Source organism: Vidua chalybeata, chromosome 6 (genome assembly GCF_026979565.1).
Source record: "Vidua chalybeata isolate OUT-0048 chromosome 6, bVidCha1 merged haplotype, whole genome shotgun sequence".
Lineage (NCBI taxonomy): Eukaryota > Metazoa > Chordata > Aves > Passeriformes > Viduidae > Vidua > Vidua chalybeata.
The window spans coordinates 2714656-2739570 of record NC_071535.1 but is presented as its reverse complement, the minus strand read 5'-3'; the positions used below and the strand labels follow the sequence as shown (position 1 = coordinate 2739570).

General features: G+C 48.4%; 1 protein-coding gene across 4 annotated transcripts in view; it reads left to right on the top strand.

Moving 5' to 3' along the window:
• Positions 1 to 24915, top strand: part of FERMT2 (FERM domain containing kindlin 2) — a 49440-nt gene that overhangs the window by 15329 nt on the left and 9196 nt on the right. For 2 of the 4 annotated variants that reach the window (XM_053945611.1, XM_053945610.1), the window contains exons 2-9: positions 2932 to 3165; positions 14777 to 14911; positions 18501 to 18533; positions 18980 to 19205; positions 19327 to 19429; positions 19858 to 19965; positions 21531 to 21665; positions 23253 to 23302. In XM_053945611.1, coding sequence (XP_053801586.1) covers positions 2932 to 3165; positions 14777 to 14911; positions 18501 to 18533; positions 18980 to 19205; positions 19327 to 19429; positions 19858 to 19965; positions 21531 to 21665; positions 23253 to 23302 — 1024 coding nt within the window. The remainder of the gene's footprint in view (positions 1 to 2931; positions 3166 to 14776; positions 14912 to 18500; positions 18534 to 18979; positions 19206 to 19326; positions 19430 to 19857; positions 19966 to 21530; positions 21666 to 23252; positions 23303 to 24915) is intronic. The other 2 variants (XM_053945613.1, XM_053945612.1) reach the window with 1 other exon arrangement.

Below are 24915 nucleotides of genomic sequence, written 5' to 3'. Positions count from 1 at the left end.
AGGTGGGGGAAGCAGGGAGCAGGGTTTATTTTGGAGGCCGGGAAGGAAGTGCCGTGCTTCCCTTTCCCGAGGGTGTTGCTGCTGGGCTTGGGCTCCTGGAGCTCCCTGAGCTCCAGCTGATGCTGACAGCTCCAGCTTCCACATCCCTGCTGCCTTCACCTGGGGGGTTCCTTGTCTGGAAGGGTGGCGGTGATTTCTTGTCACCCTTACACGTGTGCAGCTCGTTTAATGGAATCCTGGAAGGGTTTGGCTTGGAAGGGAGCTCAAAGCCCATCCAGTTCCACCCCTCAAGGGCAGGGACTCCTTCCACTATCCCAGGTGACTCCCAGCCCTGTCCAACCTGGCCTTGGACACTGCCAGGGATCCAGGGGCAGCCACAGCTTCTCTGGGCACCCTGTGCCAGGGCCTGCCCACCCTCACAGGGAAGAATTCCTTCCTAATCTCCCATCCATCCCTGCCCTCTGGCAGTGGGAAGCCATTCCCTGTGTCCTGTCACTCCATCCCCTGTAAATAGTCTCTCTCCATCTTTCTTGTAGCTTCCTCAGGCACTGGAAGGCCACAGTTAGATCAACTCAAAGCTGCTTTTCCTCAGGCTGAGCAATCCCAGCTGTCCCAGCTTTTCCTCACAGCAGAGCTGCTCCATCCCTCTGATCATCTTGGTGACCTTCCTCTGGTGACCTTCCTCCAGCAGCTCCAGCTCCATCACATTCAGCAGCTCAGAGGAGCTGCTGGATCTACCAACATCTCTGAGATCTGCAACCAGTAGTAAACTTCTAAATTCCAGGTCTGGGATCTCTAAGGGGAATTTGCAGTACTGAGAGACTTACCTGAGCTCTGATGAATGAATGGCCAGCTGATAAATTGATAATAGTTGATAAATATGAATAAGTTGATGGATATGATAGGTAGATAAATATGAAGAGGCCAGTGACTGATGGTAGTAGATGGGAAGAGCCTGAGCTGAAATATTCAGCCTTGCTGTGAAGCTGTAACCCCAACAAATCAGTAACTGGTGAATTGGGACTCTGGTGAAGGTTTGTGAACCTTTGATCAGATTTAACCAGGCTGCTGGCATTCCCTGGCCTGCAGGGATTGCTCCAAGCAGTCCTGGATCCCTTGCAAAGCACCCAAGGCTCTTGTCAGTGTGTAAAACTCAACTCCACAAAGCAGCTGCTAAACATTTGCCAGCCTCTTTTATATATAACTACCCCGTGGGACAGGCACAGACCTTCCCCTTCCTGCTAGAACCAACATCTCACTGTTAATTGAAAGTGTTAATTACTCTCAGGCCCAGAGAGTTGTTTTTGTGCCGTGGCCTGAATGGTTAATCAGCAGTGTAAACCCAAATCCCCTTCTGTTAGGCATAAATGTTACTGATTCCAAATGCCTTTGGTTTTTTCCTCCCCCTGATTTTTGGTGCCAACTCGTTCAGCTTTCAGTAGGGCAGAAGTTGGACTTCATTACCAGAGTCCATTGTAATGATTTCTTGGATTTTTTTCTGTGTAGACAAGGCTTGTGCAAGTTTGCATGCTTTTCTATATTTGGTTTTGTTTAATTTGATTGTACAAAGCTGTTGAAAAGTCCAGCTGAATGTTTCCACTTTCTGCAGAGCTGATTGTGCCATTAAACCAGGAGTTCAGAGGAAAAATCCAGCTCCTGCTGGGTTTTCTCAGTAACCCCGAGCTCCAGATCCTGGTTTGAGATAGGGACAGACAAAAGTTCATTTGTCACATTGTTCTCATCTCAGCTTAATTCAGATGTGGCTCGTGGGGATAATCTTCACTATCTCAGGATCACGGAATATCCTGAGCTGGGAGGAACCACGAGGTCATCCAGGCCAACTCCTGTACAGGACATCAAGAATCCCAGCGTGATGTTGGTGCTGGATTGTGTTCCTTCAGTCCCTTTGGCATTGTGTCTGCTGGGACTTTTCCTAATCCTGGAAATTCTCCAATCCTCTGGAATTGCTCCTGCCTTTCTGGCTGGTGCCCTGTGGTGCTGAAGGATGGAGACAGGAGCTGTTGGAATAAATGTCAGCTGGTGGTTTTAATTGGGGTTAAGCTGGTGTTTCATGATGGAAATCCAGCATCACAGGGGGATCTGGAGCTGAAAACTGAATTATTCTATTACTAAATCAATTATTACATTGCATATCATTCCATTCTCTTTTCCCTGTGTGGTGGAAGGACATGGCACTGTTACTGGTTGTCAGAGTGGAAAGTGCTCTGCAGGAATGGCAGGGCCAGGTGTTAGTGAAAAATATTCCAGGTGTTAGGGAAAATATTGCACAGGGTTTGTCTTTTGGAGTTATCACCATACTTTGGTTCCCCAAATGCTTCCCAATCTGAAGGTGACCTCCAAAAACCCTGTGGTTACATCCCTGCTGGAAGGAGATGTGGCTGTTGAGTTTTCTTGGTCATTTGGGAGGCAACTTTTTGTTTCAGTTGGGAATTTTCAGGGTTTTTTTTTGTGGAAACTGAAAGTTCTGTTGAATTCCCCTTGCAAAACTCCTCCTGGTTCTGTTTTCCATGTGTGCCGAGGTGGTTGGGCTCACCTTTGGATAGCACAGGATGGTGGGGAAAACCCCAAGAATTGATAGTTAACCCCAAAAACTGTGCAAAATCCCTGCTGGGGGAGGTGTTGGGTCACTCATGACCCCTTGGCTCCGTGTTCCAGGCGGGATCACTGCCGGGCTGGTGATCCACGGGACACGTTGAGTCTCATCTTTATTCCCTTGAATTCTTCCCTGTTTTTACATCCCATCAAAACAGTGTTGAATACAAGCAGTTACTTGTATCCAGAAAGGGCTGCTGGAGTTTTTTGGATGGATAGCTCCTTCCCAGCTAAGCACATTTTAAACCTTCTTTTGTCCTCCGAAGGCTCGTTCTGGTGCCGCTTTTAACCGGGGGGAAAATGGGTTCTTTGTTGCAGACGTCAAGAAGGACTGGTCGGATCACGCGCTGTGGTGGGAAAAGAAGAAAACTTGGCTCCTTAAAACTCACTGGACGTTGGATAAATACGGGATCCAGGCGGATGCCAAGCTCCAGTTCACCCCTCAGCACAAGCTGCTGCGCCTGCAGCTGCCCAACATGAAGTACGTCAAGGTCAAAGTCAACTTCTCCGACAGGGTCTTCAAGGCTGTTTCTGACATCTGCAAAACCTTCAGTAAGTGCTGAAAAACCTCCCCCTGGGGAGCTCCCTGGTCGGTTTGGCTCCTGCCTCTCCTCTGCTGCACGTGCTTGTCCTGTAAATTTGATAAATCCTTGGTGTCTTCTGGCTTTGAACACCCAGGAGTCACTTGGACATCAGACACCCCAGATGTCCTTTCTTTTTCCCCTTCCAGATCTACTCTTTTGTGTGTAAATACATCAATAACAGGACCAATTGGGGTGAAAATCAGAGAATTCAGCATTTTTTGTGCTGAATTCTCATCCATAGCAGAGCTGTCCTCAGGTCTGTCACAGGCGAGGCGGTACCAGCCCTGCTTGATATTTAGACTGGTTGTGATTTTCTTTTTCCCCCTGCAAATTTATGTGCTGGATGAAAAGCAAACCCTGAAATGGGAAATCTGCCAGCCCTGTGGGTTGTCTTCTAGTGGAAAATCATATTAGAGATTAAGTGGTGATGCTCCACTGTAAAACTGTCTGGTGGAGGGAAGGAACCGAGTCTTGCTGTCTCCTCTTCACCCTCATTTCCTGGTGGAGGAGAAGCCCATGAGAAAGGAGGAATCATTCCCTAGCAGGTATAATTTTTTACCCATCTTCACGAATTCCTCACCCCAAAACTCAATGTTTCTCCCTGCCCACCAAAAAAAACCCCAATGAGGAGATGGCAACTCCACCCCGAGGAACTCCAGGAAGCACTCCATGTTGGAATTCTCCCCTCCCAAAAGAGCCTGCAACCCATCCTCAGCTGTAGCAAAGCTATTCCTGCTCTCAGAAGGCAGCTGAGGTTACTCTTGGCTGACCCAGTTGTTTGGGGAGGCAGGAAGAGCTCATCCCTACGTGCCGTGTCCGGCGCATCCGTGGTTTGGTTGGTATTTTTAGCTGGTTGCAGATCATTGCTGCTGCTTTCCTGTTTTGTTGGGGTTTTTTAAAAACGTAAATATTGGGCAATTTCTCCTTAAAATAGAAAAGGCTTAGCCAGCGTTATTTCTGAGTGGATTTTGCTCCCCCACCCCTGTGTCCTGCTGGCATTTGGGATGTCGTGCTAGACAGGGAGGTCCCAGCCTTGGACGCTGATGAGTGTCTCCAGCAGTGACTCACGTCAGGAAGTTCTGATATGGTTCATCACGGGACAGGAGATCTGCCACTGATGCTGTCAGAATCTTACGTGGGCCTGAAGCAGCCTTTTCTTCCAACTTCAGAGCTTTTGGTGTATTTATGACCAAGCCAGCAGAATAATCCTGATATTTAAGGGTTTGGCAGAGGGGGAAAGCCTGTGGGACAGCAGAGGTTGGAGCTGTGTGCAGGCAGCAGGGACACATCCATCAAGGGTGGTGCTGACTTCCCTTCTGCAGCATCTGAAGTACTGAAATGAAGTTCCTGGTTTTGGGGGAAGCAGGGCTTTTACTGGAGATTTCACTTTCCTTTGAGTGCCTCTCAGCAGTCTGAGCTGTTTGAGGACAGACACAAACTGCAGTGATTAAGTTGTTTAGCCCTCCCAGTTGTGTTTACTGGGAGCCAGATGTTCAGCAGAGCTACTGGGAAGATGATACATGAGCTTGGCATCAGCTTGAGGGAAGAGGGATTGGGATGTGGGGGTGCAAAAGGGCTGGAGTTGGAGGGGCTGGGATGCTCTTCCCAGAACCACAGAGGTGTAAATACAAATGATGTACAAATGCATTTTATCAAGTGTTTAAATGCCCCTATAGATGTTGAAATACCACTGTTTATAGATGTCATATCTAATGTATTTTAATATTTATATACTTTATATATATATATAATACAAAAGTATGTATTATACATTAATGTAAAAACCCATTTTATTTATTTATTTATTTATTACATATTAGGATTAAAATCTTGGCTCTGAGGGTGGCCCAGAGAAGATGTGGCTGTCCCATCCTTGGAAGTGTCCAAGGCCAGGCTGAACAGACCTTGGAGCACCCTGGAATAGTGGAAAGTGTTGGATCTTTAAGGTTCCTTCCTTCCCCAACTATTCTGTGATTTTGTGATTCTATGATTCTCCTTTTTCCCTCCCCATTTTTGTTTTCCTGCCCCATTTTTCTCCATTGCCTTTCCCTGCCCTCCTCAGCATCCCTGCACAGGGTGGCTGCAGAGAGCTCTCATATCCCATCTTAATCAAGCTAATTGTCTCTGCAAGGAAAACTGAGCAGATAATTCAAGGTGGAAGGGAAAGTGATCCCAGCATAGTCCTTGTCTCTGAAATCCCTTGATTTCTGAGCTCCACGGAACTTAGGACAGAGCTGTGCCTGGGAGTTGCTCGTATTTTGGCTGTACCTGTTTGCTGTTGTTGCCCCTGGATCATTTAATTGCACACCTCAGTAATTGAAGTAATTCCTGATGTTCTCAGGACTCTGGCTGGTTGCATTTATAAAATCCTCGCTACACAAGCAGGAACACCCGTGGATGAATTAATTAGGGCCATCCTTTGCTTCTGTTCCCTTTAAATGGTTACCCAGAGGTGTGACCCTTGCAGAGTGTGGTTGATTATTTTAAAGAGAAGTCTCTGTACTTGTGCAGAGAGAAGTTATTCCAAAGGGCAGTTCCCCAGGGCTCCCAGGAGGTGCCTGTGGGAAGATGCTGGAGCCACTCACACATCCCTCACTTTCCTGGAGGTCATGTGAAGCCGGAAAAAACCCCAATCTCATTCCCAGTGGCTGGACTGCAGCCCCTTGATTCCCACAGCAGCCACTCAGGAGGGTTAAAGGCAGGGATTGACCCCGGCAGGCACGGGGAGAGGAGCAGGCAGTGCATGGGATGGGCAGCCCTCATCCAAAGGGTGGCCTGGAATCCTGCCCGGGAGCAGCTGCTGGCAGGCAGCTCCAGCCTGAAGGGCCAGCTTTGATCTGCAATTAAAGACCAGAGAAAGAGAAAGTAAAACTTCACTTTTTTTTTTTTTTTTTTTTTTTTTTTTTTTTTTTTCTTTTTTTTTTTTTCCCTGAGCAGCAGGGATTTGTGCTTCCCTGCCTGGCTGGCAGTGGGACACGGGGCTGGGGATGGAATGCTCTCATCAACCCACTGGGAGATAATTCCACCCAGAAAACTGCCCATCAAATATCCAACTGCAAATTTGATGGGCTGTGATGCCTTGTGAAAGCTGCCCTAGAGCAGAGGCTGGATGGAGTCACAGAATAAAGCAGGGATTTATTCAAAGGATCTCCTCCATGGATCCACCTTGGGCAGCACCAGAGCCCAGCCAGGGCTGCAGCCAAGAGGAACCAAAATGGTCCCAAAATGCACGAGCGCTCCCGGGGGCTCTCACTGGGATCAGCTCTGCTCCATTTGCACCTTGCAGTTCATTGTCCCATTCCAACTTTAGCCCAGGCACTCCCATCCTGCTTGTTTTTCTCTCTCCAGCCCACGCTGTTTGTGCTCCTGGGCCTGAGCTTTGGATCATTTGTCCTTGGTGCCCAACTGGAGAAGGAATTGTTTTGTCTCCCTGCTCTGTGCAGAGAGCTCACCATCCCATAATATGGAGCCCAGACCCACACGCTAAAACAGCACAGAATGGGAAAAATAGAAAAGCTCAAACCTGAGGTGTCAGCTGCACTCAACATTTTATTGGTGTGAGTGGGAATATCCTCATTGAAAGTGGGATTTGGGGAGGTAGGAGATGCTCACCCATCATCCAGCATAACAAATGGAAAAATCCTCTTTTCCTACGTGAACAGGAAGGAATTCTCAACTGTGAGGGCAGTGAGGCACAGGGTACTCAGAGCAGCTGGGGCTGCCCCTGGATCCCTGGAAGTGTCCAAGGCCAGGCTGGACAGGGCTTGGAGCTCCCTGGGATAGTGGAAGTTATCCCTGCCATGGCAGGGAACTGGATCATCTTTAAGGTCTCTTCCTACCCAAACTGTTCTGGGATTCTGGGATGGCTTCACTTGACTCCAGCCCAGTGGATGCCTTGCAGCTGTTTCCTTCCAGCATTCTGCCTGTATTTTTTTTCCATGCATCCCAGGAGCTCCAAGGGACTCCAGGCAGGCTCTGCTGCTGCTCTGTGGGCACGTGGGACAGGAAAAGCAAACAGCAAGATGAAACAGTGAGAGTTTTTTCCCAGGCCTCGGCGTTTCCTGCCCCAGCAATGCTCCTTCTCCTGGGGACACGACTTATGTTGGAGCTGCAGGGTGAGGGGAGATGCTGTGACAGCAGAAAAGCTCCCATCCTTCTCCTCTTCTCCTGGCTGTGAAGATCTGCTGCCCTCCAGCCTGAAAAGAGGAGCAGGGAAAATTCTGGTTGATGTTCATGGGAGCACAGAGAAAACAACTCAGTGCCAGAGCTGGGAGGAGGAAGCTCTGGGAGGAAACACTCCAAAATTCATGAGCAATCCCTTCCTACCCACCCTGAGGCTGTGTAAGACAGAGAAATTCCCTTCAGGCTCTTTCATTTCCCCAGAGTCTGGTGGAGCCTCACACCCAGCTCCTGCCTCGTAATCCATGTGAATTAATCACCTGTTTTGGAAAACAGTCTGGGGAGCATCCTGTGCCCAGCTGTGGCACTTCCATGCCCACATTCCATCTTGCTCTGGTCTCCAGCTCCCTTTCTTGCACAGGGTGAGGGTGGTCTGATCCTGAGGAGCTTGTGGAGCTGGGGGTGCAGAGAGTCCCAGGAGGGTGATGAGCTGCTTCCCATCGTCCCAAAAATAAGGAGGTTCCCAAGACTGAGCAAATGGTGGGAAGGTGCCAGCCAGCCTTCCCTGCCTCAGCCTCCAGCCACCAAATGCAACCTGAGCCGAGGTGGCAGTGGCATTTGGGAGTGGCAGGATGCCAGCCCAGGGAAGGTGACACCATCCCAGTGCCAAATGTGACCTTACGTTTTTTTTTTTCCCTTTCCAAACGCTCCCCGCTCCAGGACAGAACGTCCTCTGACTCCTGAAGTATTTGCAATATTTCCACGCCCTCTGTTGCCAAAAAGACTTCTATAAAAAGCCACTGTTTGTTGTTCTTTGGGGTTTTTTTTGTTGTTTTTGGGTTTTTTTGCAAAACTGAAACCCTTTGGTGGACGACATGCAGCGTTCCAAGGGCTCTGTGACAGCTACGTGGAGCTGCATCCTGGCCCAGTTGCTTTCCAGGAGGCACAGCTGCCTGGAGTTTGTGGAATCACAGAATATCCTGATTGGAAGGGACCCACAAGGATCATCAAGTCCAACTCCTGGCCCTGCAGAGGACAAGAACCCCACCATCCCTGGCCACTGCCAACCTCCTAAACTTTCTTTTCTTCCTTCACACCCTGCTGGTAAATAAAGGAGTGTTTTCCCTAAAATCATGGACTCCTGGTAGATGCACATGAGCATCTCAGGGGGAATTTGGGGAGCAACACCAGCATTCAGGAGGAATTTCTTCATGGAAAGGTTGGTCAGGCCTTGGAAGGGGCTGCCCAGGGACGTGGTGGTGGATTCCCCATCCCTGGAGGTGTCCAGGGAAGAACTGGACATGGCACTCAGTGCTCTGGGCTGGGTGACAAGGTGGGGATGATTCACAGGTTGGACTCGATGATCCTGGCTGTCTTTTCCAGCCTCAGTGACTCTGGGATCTGGGGATGCAGGCTGTGGATGCTCAGGAGCAGCAGGAGGATGCTCGGGGATGACGTTCATGGGGAGACGGAGGCGGTGAAACCCCAAGGATGGATCTGCCTTTCCCTGCCACGAGCAGAGAGCTTTTGGCAGTGGCACAGCTATTTCTAAATATGTCCAGGGAATGGGTGTGGAAGGAAATCTTCCCATTTCGAGAGCTGGCCAAATTGCAACGTCCTCAGCTTTTTCAACTGCAGGGCCCAAGTGTTCGCTGCCAACGGCGGCGTTTTCCCCTTTTATTGCCTGCCTGTGCTCAGCTGTCAGACCAACCCCAGGAACTGGGGTCAGGGAAGTAACCAGATTTAATTACAGAGTGTCTGAGATGGGAAAAAAAAAAAAAAAAATCCTTTCCACTCTTCCCCCCCTGTCCCCACCCCAGTGGTGTTCTGCGTGTGTAGGAGCATCAGGTTTTATGTCACCGTGTGAGTCAGTGAATTTTTTCATCCTTACTCTGCTGTTGACAGAGACCCTTTAAATAGAATTCCACCCTGAAGACATTAGGACATGCTGGCCAAGCCTTCCTTGGAATTAGTTGGATTGCTCTTTATGGGCCAATGCAGAGGGAAAGGTGTAAGTGGATTGTTTTTCTCTTGTTTGTGGGATTAAATTAATGGAGTTTAATTGGCCTCGAGCTGCAGTTCAGCCACTTCAGGGGCAAGGCTTGTAGTGCTGCCTGTGCTCCAGGAAGCATCCAGATAACAGGAGCCTGGGGATTTCGTCCCACTTATGGAAAAAAACATCCAAGTGTTTGTTGACTCTGCCTCTCCAATAGCTCTTTTTTATGGTCTTGCAGTAATGCTTGGCTCCATCACCACTGCCTGCATCCTCCTCCTCCTCCTTTTCCTTCTCCTTCTGGGTCTCTCTGGGCTGATGGTGCCCAGTTTCAGCTCTGGGAACCACTGGCACAAACATTCACACCCCTCCAAACCCCAGTGACCCCATTTTTTGGGTGGTTTTGCAAATCATTGCTCCCTTGGCAAATCCATAAGTCAACAGGCACTTGGATTTTCCACCCACAGGCACTTGGATTTTCCACCCACAATTTGGGAAGGCTCCAGCAAAACCTCTGCCAGGGTCAGCCCCAGCTGATTCCACACACATAGCACTCCTTGGGCATCTCCAGAGGCTTTGTGGGATGTCCTGAGAGACCTGCAGGGCCCCAGGCAGTGAGTGGAGAGCTTGGCTTTTGCCCAGACAAATATTTAAGTTCCTGGGCATCTGAAGAACCCATAATAAAATGTACTGAATGTACAAACCCAGTAAACTGTGCTGGGAGGGTGAGGACCTGCTCCATCAGATACTGCCCAGTGTCCAACACAGCCACAGCCTTATCTCCAGACACTCCTCAAGTTATGTAAGTTCCTTTTTTAGTTTCTTTTTGGTTGGTTTTTTTTTCCCCCTCTGGTCTGTTTTGCAGAACTTTATCTCGAGAGGATTTATGTTGCAGATAAGTCGGATGCTTCATTCTGTAAACTTACACTGTGAAAAACCATCCACACAATTCACTCATTCCAAGGGAAAAAAAAAAACCACCTTTATTTTTGGTTTTAAGTTTGAAATGGAAGAAAAATGAGGTTTGAGGTCTCATTTTTCTAAGACTCGTCAGAGTGATGCACAAAGGCTGTAATTTTTATGAGTCACTGGTTGGAGGGAGCAGTGATGGAGTGCAGAGAAATCCCACTTCCCAGAGATATCCCACTTCAAAACACATTTCCTGAAGGAGGGTGGCTGGATCAGCATTAAAGAGAGGATTTCCCCTCAGTGCTGCCTGTGCTACAAGGAAATTTATGGAGTTTTTATGTTCAGGAATTAAGGAGGTGAACCAGCCCTCTGGCCTTTAGGGGAGCCAGAAACGGGGAAGGAAATTGGATGCCGGAAGCTTCTTTGCAACATTAATTTTCTTTCTGCATCAAAAATTTCTTTGTGTCTCAGATTATTGTCTGTATTTATAAGAACTCAATACTGAAAGTAGTGTGATTTCCAATCATTTCAGTTTTGGGGGAAGTTGGTCCATACTTGGCCCTCCCAGTCAATGATGTCATGTTCTATATGTGGGTGATGTAAGAAAACCATAAATCTGATTTCTTGTGGGAATGGGAGCCCCTGGAAGTGTCCAAGGCCAGGCTGGACAGGGCTTGGAGCCACCTGGGATGGTGGAAGGTGTCCCTGCCCATGGGACACCTTCATGGGACACATTGGAATGAGATGGGCTTTAAGGTCCCTTCCAACCCAAATCCTTCTGGGATCCCCATCACAACACACTTGGGTGGATAAAGATGCAGCAGCTGCAGGATTTACTCGGTGGATTCAGTGCAAAAGAGCATAAATTTTACACCATGTAAAGAAGATTTTTTTTTTTAAGTCAGTTTGCAGGATGCAGATGGTGCTTTGTGAAGGAAGAGGGTTTAATCCCACTTCTGGAGTTTGTCTTAAATGGGAGATAAATGGGCACAGCTGGGCTGGATGAGAAATGAGGGATTACACTGGAAAAAAAAGGCCAAGGACTTCCCTTCAGCCACAGACAGCAGGCACAGGCAGGGTCTTGCAGGCAAAATGGAAGAGAAGATGCTGCAGGCAGCTTCATCCAAGAGTTGGGAAAATTTCTCTTGGAGATTCAAAACCACCTTTCTGATCATATTTTGATCTCCACAATTCTTCATTCCAGCTCAGACCTTTCTGTCTCCTTCCCATAGAATCCCAGAATGGTTTGAGCTGGAAAGGACCTTAAATCTCAGCCAGTTCCACCCCTGGGCTTCCACCATCCCAGGTTGCTCCAAGCCCTGTCCATCCTGGCTTTGGACACTTCCAGGGATCCAGGGGCAGCCACAGCTTCTCTGGGCACCCTGTGCCAGGGCCTGCCCACCCTCACAGCCAAGAATTCCTTCCCAAGATCCCATCTAAGCCTGCAGTTTGAATCCATTCCCTCGGCTGCCTTGGTGGGTTTGTAAAGTCCTGGAGCCTGTGGATGGAAGCAGTTGGGAGGAATTTGCCGCTGATCCGTGGGATCCCTGCTGGCATCCCGAGGATGTGCTGCCTGCTCCGTGCCCTGCAGCCATGTGCTGCTTCCAAGCAGCTGCCCAAACTTGCCCTGGATCCTTTCTATCCGGCCAGGAGCATCAGGAACAACTGAGGGGCTATAAAAAGTCTCTTTGCTATCAGATGGTCAAGCCCTGGGCTGATTCCAGGATTGCTTCCAGAATCCAAACCTGGCGTGGAGCCTCCTCCCGGCCTCCCTGAGTGCTTCCAGCTGAGAGCTGCTAATGCACCATAAATAAACCTCAGAGCCTCAACCTTGCTCCAAAATACCAGGGGAACTCCTCGATTTAGGCTCTGCTGCCTCTTGTCCCCTGCATGTGGCCCTGGTTGTCCCAGCAGATTCCTGCTCCATGAGCTCAGCTGGCTGGGATAAGTGGGAATGCTCGGAGCTGGCTGCACTCGGGCTCTGGGCAGTTATTGCTAGAAATGGTCAAAAAGTTGGCCAGGGAAAATGGAAGGGTGGGTGGTGGGGGCAGGGATGGGGTTTAGTGGGATGATGCGTGTGGATTGGTAATAAATGAGGGGTAAATTAAAGCTGAAATTAGAGAAAGCTTATATATAAAAAAAGGAATAAAATGGGTAAATAATGTAGGAGTAAATATCTCTACATACAGAAATAAAACTATAAGTTCAAAAAGTTTGCATCTAAAATATAAATACATTACAATTCTATATATATTTTTAGATATTTAAAATCCATATAGACATGTAAATCTATATATTTTTAGCCTGGAAGTGTTCAAGGCCAGATTGGACAAGACTTGGAGCAACCTGGGATGGTGGAAGGTGTCCTTGCCTAATGGCAGGGGGTGGAACAAGGTGGGCTTTAAGGTTCCATCCAACCCAAACCATTCTGGGATTCAATTATATGATTGAAATAAATATATATAAATAAAAGTAAAGCTTAAAATAAATGATGCTTTCTAAAAATACATATATATCAATATATATACACAATATTTTTATATGTATATATATTGTATGTAAGTAACTACAAGAACATAAATAAAACTTAAATTAAAGCTAGATAATGGGATGGGACACCTACAATATAAAAGAGAGTTAAATCCAGAAGTGTGCAGCCTCTGGATTCAGGAATGCCAGGGCTAGTGGGATGCACCCCTAGGAATCACCTGGCTGGGCCATGTTCCCAGTGTGGGATTTCCCAGCTCATTTGCTGATGTGGGTGGGAGTGTGGGGCTGTGTCCTGCTCAGGTCACCTGCTGGGGACCAAATTCCAGTGTTAATTATAATCCTGGGAGTGCTCAGGGAACTCCCACTGCTGCCAGCACGTGGTGAGATCCCAGGCCTGGGACTTCTCCTGGCTGGGAGAATGGCTGACTGCATCCTTCAGTGTTCCTTGGGTGGGAACTTCAGCTCCTGGCTCCTCATCTCTCCTGCAGCAGGGGCTGCTTTCCGTAGGGCATTCCAAAGGAAAGCTCTGCAGCTGAGCATCTTGGGGTGACAGGCACAAAAAACAGAGCAAGAAACAGCACTGGAGCTTCAGCATGGGCAGCCAGCTGCAGAGGAGACTCCAGAACTCCTTCCAGGCTCAGGCAGGTCCAGAATCCCCACAGAATCATCAGAGAATCCCAGGATGGTTTGGGTTGGAAAGGACCTTAAATCCTATCCCATTCCACCCCTGCCATGGCAGGGACACCTTCCACTGTCCCAGGCTGCTCCAAGCCCTGTCCAGCCTGGGCACTTCCAGGGATCCAGGGGTAGCCACAGCTGCTCTGGGAATTCCAGTCCAGCCAGGAATTCCCAATTCCCAATCTTCCATCCATCCCTGCCCTCTGGCAGTGGGAGCCATTCCCTGGGTCCTGTCCCTCCATCCCTTATCCCCAGTCCCTCTCCAGCTCTCCTGGAGCCCCTTCAGGCCCTGCCAGGGGCTCTGAGCTCTCCCTGGAGCTTCTCCTCTCCAGGTGAGCACCCCCAGCTCTCCCATCCCTTATTTTCCCAATCCAAGCTGTATTTCAGAGCTCTCCAAGGCTTTCACCACTGCAGTTGGATGGCTCCATGCCCAGGTGAATCCTTTTCCAGGTCTGCTCCCACACACTGACCAAGCACAGGGACTCCTGGTCCTGCTCCAGGCCCTCGGTGGTTTCCGTGGTACGAAGGACAGCGGGCTCTGCTCTCCCAGGAAACTCCTTCCCACTTGGAATTGAGTGCAGCAGACCCAAAGTACTGCCTTGGTGGGAAATGAAAAGTCCCTTTTTCCTCGCTCCCCATATTCCCATGGCTCAAATCACAAACACAAGGGGATGCTCCTCGTTTTAAATGGGTTTTACATTGTTCAGGTTGGTCCCAGGCAGGAAAATGGGAAGAGGTTTGCTGTGAAAAGGAAACACTTTGGCCAAAATCTCTTTAAAAAGTGGGTAAATTACAGGCTTTAAACTTTCCAGTCTGATGTGTAAATAAATGGCTTAACTCTTGGATTGCTCCTATGGAAGTGAGAGGGTCTGGCCTGTTACCTACATGGCTTAGTAGGGGTTTGTGTGCTGATTTATATTTCTATTTATATATTTATATTTTTCTATATTTATATTTATATTTTTTCTATGATTTCTATTTCTTTATATTATTTCTATATTATTTTGTGTTATTATATTATTATATATTATTTATCATTTTCTATTATTCATGTGGGGGTTATTATTTTTATCATTTATGTTTAATGTATGACTAGGCTTTGTCACAGGCTTTACAGTGCTCACATTTACATCTGAGTGGCTGTGCCTGGGAAATTCCACATTTTATCCAAATGTTACCTTTCCAGCCAGGGACACTTGTTTCCAACAGGCTTGCAGGGAAAATGTCCTCAACTTGATTTTTAACCATTACAGAGCAGGAAATTCATCCAAGGGAGATACTGGGCGTTGCTGGATGTTGTTCCTAATGGAAGGATAGTCTTCTTTTCCCCCTTTTTTCTCCTTTTTTTTCCCATCCTGCCATTATAAAAGTGGTCCATTTTCCCCTCCAGACATCAGGCATCCAGAAGAGCTCTCTCTTTTGAGGAAACCCAGAGATCCATCAAAGAAAAAAAAGAAGAAGTTGGACGATCAGTGTGAAGACGACACCTTCGAGCTGGAGGGGCCGCTGATCACGCCGGGGTCGGGTGAGCTGGGAAAAAGAATGGGAGCAGGGGAAAAACTGGCACAGCAACGTGGGGCTGATGGAATTTCTTAGGGTCTGTGCAAGAAACAGGCCCCAAATCCATGGCACAAGTCCTGGCGGGCTGCAGCACTCGGTCACACGGATGCATGTCTGGAGCTGGAGCTGTCACGCATTTTTGGGAGCAGAGCAACCCCAGGCTTCACAGAACAAACCAGAGCCCAAGCGTGGCCACTTGAGCACTCAGATGGTGTTGCTGAGAGCTTTTCTTACCCTGTTAAGAAAGGAGTTATATGGAAAATCATTCCTAATGTCACATTCCTGGCGTGGTTTAGGCTGTGCCACCGTTCTGCTCTGTATTTACAGCCCAGCGAGGGCAGTGTTTTATTAATTGTTTTAGTGCTGCCTTACATGAATGGTGTAGCTGTGGATTGTGGTGCTAAATAAATCCTTTTATTGCTGGGGGCTGGTTGGCCAGTGTGGATTCCAGATCCAGAGCAGGATTGGGAAGGGAATTTCTGGTGGAGTAACATCCCTGATGAAGTAACATCCCTGATGGAGTTGCCACAGGCAGCAAATTGATGCAGGTGTTTGCAAGCAGAGGGGTTTTTCAGGTTTTTTCCATGGCTGCTGGAAGTCTGGTGTCTGAAGGCAAATGGCAGGAGTTTAAACCATAATTTTGGCCAAGTGGGAGCACTTTATCCCAAATGGATTTGTGGGGAAAGCCACGGTGGTGAGCAGGAGACGTGTCTGGCTGCCAAAGCTCTCGGGTTTAAATCCAGCAATCCAAGGGCAGCAGGGCAGCTTTAATTAAAAAAAACTACCTTGGAATTGTAAAGCTGTATTAATTGATGTTAAATCAGCTGCAGGGAAGGTCATGGAGTGTGGTTAATGCCAGTGGTAGCACAGGGTTTGCAGAAAGGAAGGTTTTGGCTGCACAATGTGATGTGCACCATGGGTCTGGAACAAGGAAAAATAATCCTCCTTCTGCTCTGATCCCACTCTTTCTCCCCTCTTAAAATTAAAAATACTTCTGTGCTTGTCCTCTTCCACTCCTGGCTCAGAGAATTTGGGCAAGGCTCCAGTCAATTTTCATTTCCATTTGGCATTTTCATCTTGAAAGTCCATTCTAAGCCTTTCCAACAGCCAGTGTTCACAGAGAGCATCTCTGTTAGATTAATAGGAAAGACTTGGCCTTCTTTGGGGGAAATGTATGCAAAAGCTGGGGTTTATTTTAATTATTTATGGCTCTTCCAGTGAGTCACTTGGCTGGTTTTGCTCTCCTTGTGAATGAAATCCCTCACAGCAGGTTGAATTCCTGCCTGTTCAGGTGCCATCCGATAAAAGTCGTGGGTTTCATCTGAATAAATCATTTCTAGTGTTGTTCCAACATCACTTTGTGTGCTGAAAGCTTCTGGAAAACTAATTAATAATTCAGGAGGTGCTGATTTCAATGTCTTGGGAGTGTTTTGTCACTGAGTACCCCAAACCTGGCAGTGAAACCATTTAAATCCCAGTGGGCAGAGTTGTCAATACACCCACAGGATGTGTTGCCCAACACTTTCCATTAGAAGACCTGTAGTCACTTGTTTATATAAATTAGCCAAATTTGTAGCTATTTCTGCTGGAACTTTCCATGACACTGCCTGCCTGGGGCAAATTTTTTAAGGGAAGCTTCTGTTGAGATGTTTCAGGTGTTTGGAGAAAGAGATGAGGAGAACAGTGCAGGGGAAGCTTTGCTCTGATGGAGCAGACACTCAGCCAAGGAATGTGGGGGATATTCATGGGGAAAAATTGCCCAAAATTTGGGGCAAAAAGTGGGATTTTCTTTTGTTGTTCCAGTTGGTGCTCAGCCTTGTGTGCTCGAGCCATGTGAAGGCTGAAGCTGCAGTGAGGGTGGATGGGGAGGAGGGAAGAGCTCCTTTGGGAAATGGTTTATGGATGGTCATGGGGGTTTGTGGCTGGTTTTTGCTGGAGTTCTCTGCTCCAGTGCTGTAACAATCCATGGGGAGAGCACCCTCCTGCTGCCACAGAATCACGGGATAGCTCAAGTTGGAAGGGACCCCAAGGATCATGGATTCCCAGCTCCCAAAGTCCCAGTACCTGGTCTAAAAACCTGGAAATCATCCTGGCCTTTTCCTTGCAAACGAAGGTGGATTTTTCCATCCCTTGAGACCATCCCTGCTGCTTTTTTTGCTCATGCCTGGTTTGCTGGATCTGTCTTGGTGACAGGTACCCATGCTGCTTACAGGTCCTCAAATGGTTCATCCAGACTGGGATGCCAGCAAAACCAGCAGGAGCATTAAAAGCATCCTTGTTTGGTGGTTTTCACTTTTATTTCCCACCCTGCCAGGCAGCTTAGAATCAGCTTTGTAATTATTTGGAGTTTCCTAGCCATGATGTTGGCTGTCACTGACATTGATGCTGCTGATTCATACTGTTCTTCCTGCTCCTTGAGTTGCCCATCGTGAAAATGGAGGGTTCAGAAAGATTTTTCCATTGGTTTGGTCTTGGACTTTTCCAGTCTAACTCAGTTTTCTGTCATTCCTTGGCCATGAGGGTGTGGGGATGCTTTGGAGCAAGGAGCTGGAGCGTGGCCCAAGGTGGTGGCTTTGGACAGCAGCAGGAGGTGGCACAGAAGTTTAGTTTGTGGCATCTCAACTCTGTCACTGTCTTCAACACCCTCAGTAGAGCTCTGAGAGGGAGAGCTTGGGTGCCTTGAACTGCAGGCTCGTGATTTAGGAAGGACACAGCCCTTTCCCAAAAATCCAGTGTGGTGTTGGACCTTCTGGTTCTGGTGGGCAGATTTGTGCCCAGGTGATGCCGGGTGAGCTATTTGCCCGATGTGTGCACGCAGGGGAATTCCTGGCATTCGGAGATGGTGCTTGATCCTCCCTGATTCTGAAAATACGGATTTGATATAAAAATTCAGTGTCCCTGTGTGGTGAAGAGGGGCTGTTTCATTGGATGGTTTGAGATGGAGGGGACTTAAAAGGGACTTAAAGCACTTCTCATTTGCACCCTGTGCCATGGGCAGGGACACCTTCCAGAGACCAGGTTGTCCAGGCCCCATCCAAGCTCTCCTGGAACACTTCCAGGGATGAGGCAGCCACAACCTCTCTGTTAAGCTTTCAGCTATTTTTTATGAGATACCGAGCTGGATTTGGTTTTTTTTTTCTCTTAATAATTTTTAAATGTTCGGGTGTTTTTATGTCTGCTTTGAGTCGGTACGAGCTGGGAAGCTTCAAAAGGCCTGGGGGTAACATTTGCTTTGGGATCAGTCTGGCACCACGTCGCACCACTCAGCACATTAATCCTGAATTTGTGTGGCCACCTCAGCAAGCTTTTCCATCCGGGAATGCCACATTTCCATGCCCAGCTGTCCTCGTAACGTGAATAAAATAACGGGAAGTCACTTCAGTTGCTTTGCTGCCACCAGCGCTGCTGCAAACGCTCCATTAGGCTGGTGCAACCTCACCTGTGCTGTTCTGCCCTCTTCCAAAAATGCTCATTTTTGGCTTCTGTCCTTCTCCTGCTCTCCAGGTGACTTTCTCTCGCCTTCTCACTTCCCTCCTTTCTTTCCCTCTCTATAGGCACCGATATTCTTTACATCGGCCCCGTCAAAGGTGAGCTCCACCTCAATAGGACTTTTGCCCTCTGCCTCTGGTCTCTTTGGCTGCACCCTTAGTTTATTTTCCTGCTCCTCTAAAACTTTTGACTTCCAAAATCTTTAAGCAACAGGTAATACCGGTAAGTCGGGGGCCACTCATGTCCCAGATGCCACAGAAACTCAGGGGGCAGGAGCTTCCCGGAGTGGGAGACCTGAGTCTTTTCCCATCATTTGGGCTGGAATGAGTTTTCCATCAGTTTTGCTCTTGGAGAAGAGCCCAGAGAGAGGAGAGGGACAGGTTTTCATGGGAGAACAAGCAGCGCAGCGTTTTCCCACTGCGAAAAGATGAGAAGGGAAGGTTTTCCATCCGCCAGCTCCAGGCTTGCGCGGAGCCGGCGTGGCCGGGAGCAGGCAGGGCTTGGCCCGAGGCTAATTCCCGGCTTTTATTCCCCTCGCTGGTAGGAAATATCTATTCAAGCCCAGGACTCTATAGCAAAACGATGACGCCGACCTACGACGCCCACGACGGCAGCCCCCTGTCCCCCACGTCCGCCTGGTTCGGCGACAGCGCCCTGTCCGAGGGCAACCCGGGAATCCTGGCCGTGAGCCAGCCCGTCACCTCCCCGGAGTCCTTAGCCAAAATGTACAAGCCCCAGACGCTGCTCGATAAGGCCAAAATCAACCAAGGGTGAGTTCAGGAGCCGAGGATTTGGGGGTTTTCTGCTGATTTTTTAATTGTGTTCGCGAGAGTTTCGTGGCAGCTCCGCCGGAGCGTTCCGTGTGTGTTATCCCGTGTTGGCAATCCACAGGTGGCTGGACTCGTCCCGATCCCTGATGGAGCAGGAGGTGAAGGAAAACGAGGCTTTGCTACTCCGGTTCAAGTACTACAGCTTTTTTGACCTGAATCCAAAGGTACAGAGCTCCTTGTTCCACTTGCATTTTGAAATTTCCGTCCTTTGGAGCGAAGGGTGCCTGGATCTCTAACGTGCTGTTGTGTTGGTAAATCTCCCAGAGATTGTGGAAGTTTGAAAATTGGTTGTGCAGGCATCAAGCCCAGGATTTGTGCTCCTATATACCAGGGTTTTTAGGTGCTGCTAGAGGTGCTTCAAGGGTTCTTAAAGCCACCTTGTATCAGTGGCAGAGGATTTTCAGTCTCAGATCAGAGTGTTGCGTTGAGATGAGAGATCACAGAATCCCAGAACAGTTTGGGTTGCAATGGGCCTTAAAGACCATCTCATTCCAACCCCCTGCTGTGGGCAGAGACAGCTTCCAGTAGAGGGGGTGGTTTGTGTTGAGCTGGGCTCCTGGTTTTCCAAGCATTCCGCGTTTCTGTGCCGCAGTACGATGCGATCAGGATCAACCAGCTGTACGAGCAGTCCAAGTGGGCAATCCTGCTGGAGGAGATCGAGTGCACGGAGGAGGAGATGATGATGTTTGCAGCACTGCAGGTGAGAGACAGCCCCAGACACCCCTGGGTTGGGTTAGACTTGATTTTGTTCTCAGACTTCTCATTAATCTGATAAACGAAATTATGGAATCCCAGAATGGTTTGGGTTGGAGGGAACCACAAAGCCCATCCAGTTCCAACCCCCTTCCACTATCCCAGCCTGGTCTTGGACACTTCCAATGATGGGGCAGCCACAGCTTCTCTGGGCAACCTGTGCCAGGGTCTCACCATCCTCACAGCCAAGAATTCTTCCCAACCTCCCATCTAAACCATCCCTTCATCAGTTTAAAATCATGTTTTAAGCCTCACCTTGTCTCTGGTGGGAGCTTGGCCTTCTCTTGCTGGTAGAAGTTGGGTCATTTCCCACCTCCAGATGCTCACTTGAGTTTATGAGATAATTTAAATACTTGCCACTGATTATCCCTCATGAAAAAGAACTTGACCTGCTTTTACCAAACATGTTTATGTCTATCTTAACTTCTACTTTTGTCCTTCTTAACCCATCCCGTACGAACACGGGGTTACTGAACTGTGCCTTTCTGGCTCTCTGCCCCCAAACCAGCTGGGGATAATCTGTGGCTTTCCCAGAACTATTTATTTATCTGGTTTATGAAATACTCAGTGTGATTTGGCAAAAATGCTCCACCTGCTATTGACTTCCATGAGAGGGATGGCAGGCATTTGTTCCGTGTGGTCTGGCACACCTTGGAGCTGTAGGATGCAGAAATATCCCCCTCAGGAGCAGGGCTGCCTGCTCCAAGGGCCCCTCCCAGGAAAAAAAGAGAGGAAAGCAGAAATATAATGGCTCAGTTTACATCCAAGTGCTCCAGAGTGGGCTGGGCACGGTTCTTCCTGTGAGATTTTATGGATGTTTTGGTTTTCTGGGGTGAAAACAGATGCGAAGGCATAGAATCCTACAATGGTTTGGGTTGGAATGGGCTTTAAAGGTCATCTTGCACCACCCTCCCAGGTTGTTCCTGCCCCATCCAACCTGGCCTTGGATACTTCCAGGGATGGAGGATCTTAAAAATATCCATACACACCTGGTGGGAGGCAGGAAAGGGGGTGGACAGAGGTGCCCTGTGGCAGGAGCAGAGGCCACAGACACAGCCTGGAACATGGGAGGGTCCCTCTGCACATCAGGAAGCATCTTCATACCAGGAGGGTGACTGAGCACTCCTCTGAGTGCCAGAGGGGCTGTGGAGTGTCCCTGCCCAGAGCTGCTCCAAAGCCAGGTGGATGTGGTCCTGGACAACAGCTCCAGGTGGCCCTGCTGGAGCAGGGAGTGGGAGCAGGTGAGGTCCTTCCCAAGCTCAGCCCGGTGGAAAGAGCAGCTCTGCCCTGCGGGGTTCAGAGATCTCCTGCAGGGATCAGTGCCTGGAGACTCCTTGGAGTGCAAACATCCAGGATGGTCACTCCTGACCCAGCAAACCCTCCCAGTATCTGCTGCCTCTGCTCCTGGTTTCCCACTCCTGTTTTCCCAAGCATGGTGGCTGTGTCACCATGATCCCCGGGGATCCTGGGGTCACAGGAGCACCCAGGTGTGACCCTGGCCTTGCCTTCCAGTACCACATCAACAAGCTGTCCATCATGTCCTCGGAAAACCACCTGAACCACAGTGACAAGGACGTGGACGAGGTGGACGCCGCGCTCTCGGACCTGGAAATCACCTTGGAAGGTGGCAAGACGTCAACAATCCTGGTGAGGGCTGCAGGGAGTTTTTCCAGGCATCCAACCTCATTTATTTCCTATTTTTCTTCTGATTCTGGTGACAAAGTTGCCCACACCCCAGTAATATTTTCTTTAAAATACAGGGATTTTAGATACCAAGGGATAGTTCTGGAAAGAGGGAACCCTGGGCAGCATCTGGAAAAGTTTGGAGGAGCCAGGATCTTACTGATCCCCCCCCTGCACCAAGCCACCCTCCTGATGAAATAATGGAAAACAAAATGGAAATTAAGTTTTTTTTTTTTATCCTCACTACTGACTTTCCCAAATAACTGAGTTTTCCACGTTGAGGTTCCTCTCCCACTGTTTCTAATTCACATTTTACAGCAGCTAAAGCAGCTGCTGGATTTTCAGAACTAATTTAGGCTTATGAAACCTTATTTTTATTAGACTGGATTTTAGCCTAGGTCTGTATTTCAGAGCACTTGGGGTTTTTTTTTCTTGATATGTCGTTTTAACACTGGTTTTCCACCTTTAAAAATATAAAGCCTGAAAATTAAAGTGCATTAAAAGGACTCAGTCCTGTCAGCCTTGGCCCAGCACTGCTTTTCCAGGCATTTTGCACATTTAAACCATCTCTTTCCAACCCTAAAATCCAAAATTTTCCACTTTTACACTTCATATAATTTTTTAAGTGTTTATGACGGATCTTTTTGAAGCTACATCCATCCTTAGATGCTTTATTGGCATTAACAACAGCAGAGCTTTGCAGTATGAACCAGAAATAACAACAAATTTTTATCACCAAGACATATTTTCTAATTCCTTTTGCAAAACCAGATTTGAAACACATCACTGAGGAGCTGTCCCTGCCAGACAGGAGTGAAGAGGACAATGATTCATCCAAAAAAACCCATCCCTTTCCGTAGGGCTTTGTAGCAGGAGCCATTTCCAGATGCATTCGAGTAATTGAATATGGATAATGGGCAATTACTGGATTGTTTGTTTAGATTCTGCATTTTTTTCCCTGTGGTATCTGTAAACAGTTTCTCATTGCAGACTGAAAGTAAACTGTCCTGCTACTGGAAGCTCCTGGAGCAATCCTCCCTTTCCCTGCCCCTGGAAATTTTTTATGCTTCCAGCTCCTGGGAATTGCAAGTGCCACCCTGATGCAAAAAAAAAGGGAATTTAAACTCAATATTTTAAAAATTTTGAAGGAGGAAAAAAAAAATCTTTCTAGGCTTAGAAATCCCAGTTAATTCTCCGCAGAGGTGCCTCTTCCCTTTTGTTTGGAGCATCAGGAATAACTGAAGGGAGGAGAAAATTCCCTGTGCAGACGCTGCTGCCGTGACCGCCGGTGACCCCGCGGCTGGGAATTGGCTCCGGCAGCAGCAGGAATTCCTCAAAGGAAGATCAAGCCTTGTCCTCTGCTTTCAAAACAGCAGAGCTGGGCCCTGCACTTTTCACTGCTGCCTTCTCCTGGGAAGTGGCTGGGGCTTTCTCAGGAGCTGCTTCCCAGCCCCTAAGCCCTGATGGTGCTCCTGGTTCCCTCGCCTGCGGCACATCCCTTCCCTCCTGATCCCGCTGCTCCGAATGATTGGGATAATCTTTGATTTCCAGGGTGACATCACTTCCATCCCGGAGCTCGCTGACTACATTAAAGTCTTCAAGTAAGTGCTGATGGGAAGAGCTGCTTGTGGAACTGGTAATGGCTGTGAATAATTAATGGTCCTGCCTCTTAATTTCCTTTTTTTTTTTTTTTTTTATCTCCCGGCCTTACGATATTCAAAATATTCAATACTTAAGTTGATTGGTTCTTAAATACAAAATTCAAGGTGTTTTCCTGCTCTGGTGCATCCCACAGCCAGCAGTGTGTGCTTGGATGTTTCTTTAACACCTTTAATGCCCAAACCATCCTAAAATGAGGAGTGAAACCTAAAAACCTCCCTCAAAGACTTCTCCTGGTCTGCAGGAGGCTGGAGGAATTCTATCCAGCTGGGATCCCGGTCTCTCCATGCCAAAAGGAGCAGGTTAAGTTGACTCTGCCCCTCTCCCAGCTTGCTCAGGATTTAGGGTTTTTTTTTTAGCTTGCTTTGACTTGGTTGGTGGTTCATGGAAACCGGGAACGGCGGCGTCTGGACTTGGAGGAACATTTTTGGCAGCCACCACCATCTTTTGCAATTTATTGCCTGCTGCAGTGAAAGTTCTGGAAGCTGGAAACACTGATGGGATTTCACAGCAGAGCTGCAGGATAGTGGGGGGAGGAAAAAAGCTGCAGACAGTGAAGTAGCTCTGGAACAAGCCTTTATTTTATGAATTGTTTGGTTCTGGAGTCAGAACCTGGCACTCTCTGCTCTGAAAACCCCTTCTCCCTCTCCAGAGGTGAATTCATGAGGTCTCTGCCTCTGTCTGGGCTTGTGGTCTGGCTTATTTGAGATGAAGTGTCAAAGCTGTGCCCAGCCCCTCAGTGGTTGTTTTTTCCCTCCCTTGAACAAACAAACAAACAAAAAACTTGTTCTTCCCCTTGATCTGCTGATTTGCCAATCAAATTAGGCACCACTCCGGCAGCTAATTGCTTGCAAATTGGAGCACCAGGGGATGGAGCAGCCAGAAGCTGCTGCTTCCTCACTCAGTGCAAGCCCTGAGCCCTGGGGTTGGGGTTTGAGGCTGTCAGATTGAGCACAGCATTCTGTTTGCTCCTAAAAATGGGGCTCAGGTGGTATTTCAGTGCCAGAAATCCAGTGTGAATGGTGCAATGTTTGGAGCTGTCCCAGCTTTGGATGTGCCTCTTGTCACACTTTGGCTGGGGAGGAGAACTGGGGGAGCAGTGCCTGTCCCTTGTATTCCACAGATTGAACTCCTGTAAATGTGTCCCAGCATGTGCCTGGTGTGGCTGTAGAGATTTGGAGTGGTTCTCTCTCCCCTGCCAGCCAGGTTACTGCCTTCACCAGCTAAAACCACAGAATTCCAGAGTGTTTGGGGTTGGGATGGACTTTAAAGACCATCCTGTTCCAACCCTTGCCATGGGTAGGGACATTTTCCACTATCCCAGGTTGCTCCAAGCCCCGTCCAACCCGGCCTGGAACACTGCCAGGGATCCAGGGGCAGCCACAGCTTCTCTGGGCACCCTGTGCCAGGGCCTCACCACCCTCACAGGGAAGAATTTCTTCTTAATATCCCACCTAAAATACTCTCAGCAGCTGTTTCTGAGATAACAACACAAGAAATGCATGAGAGCCTGCAGATCCAGCCTTAGAATAAGGTTTAGAAATCAGGGAAGGTT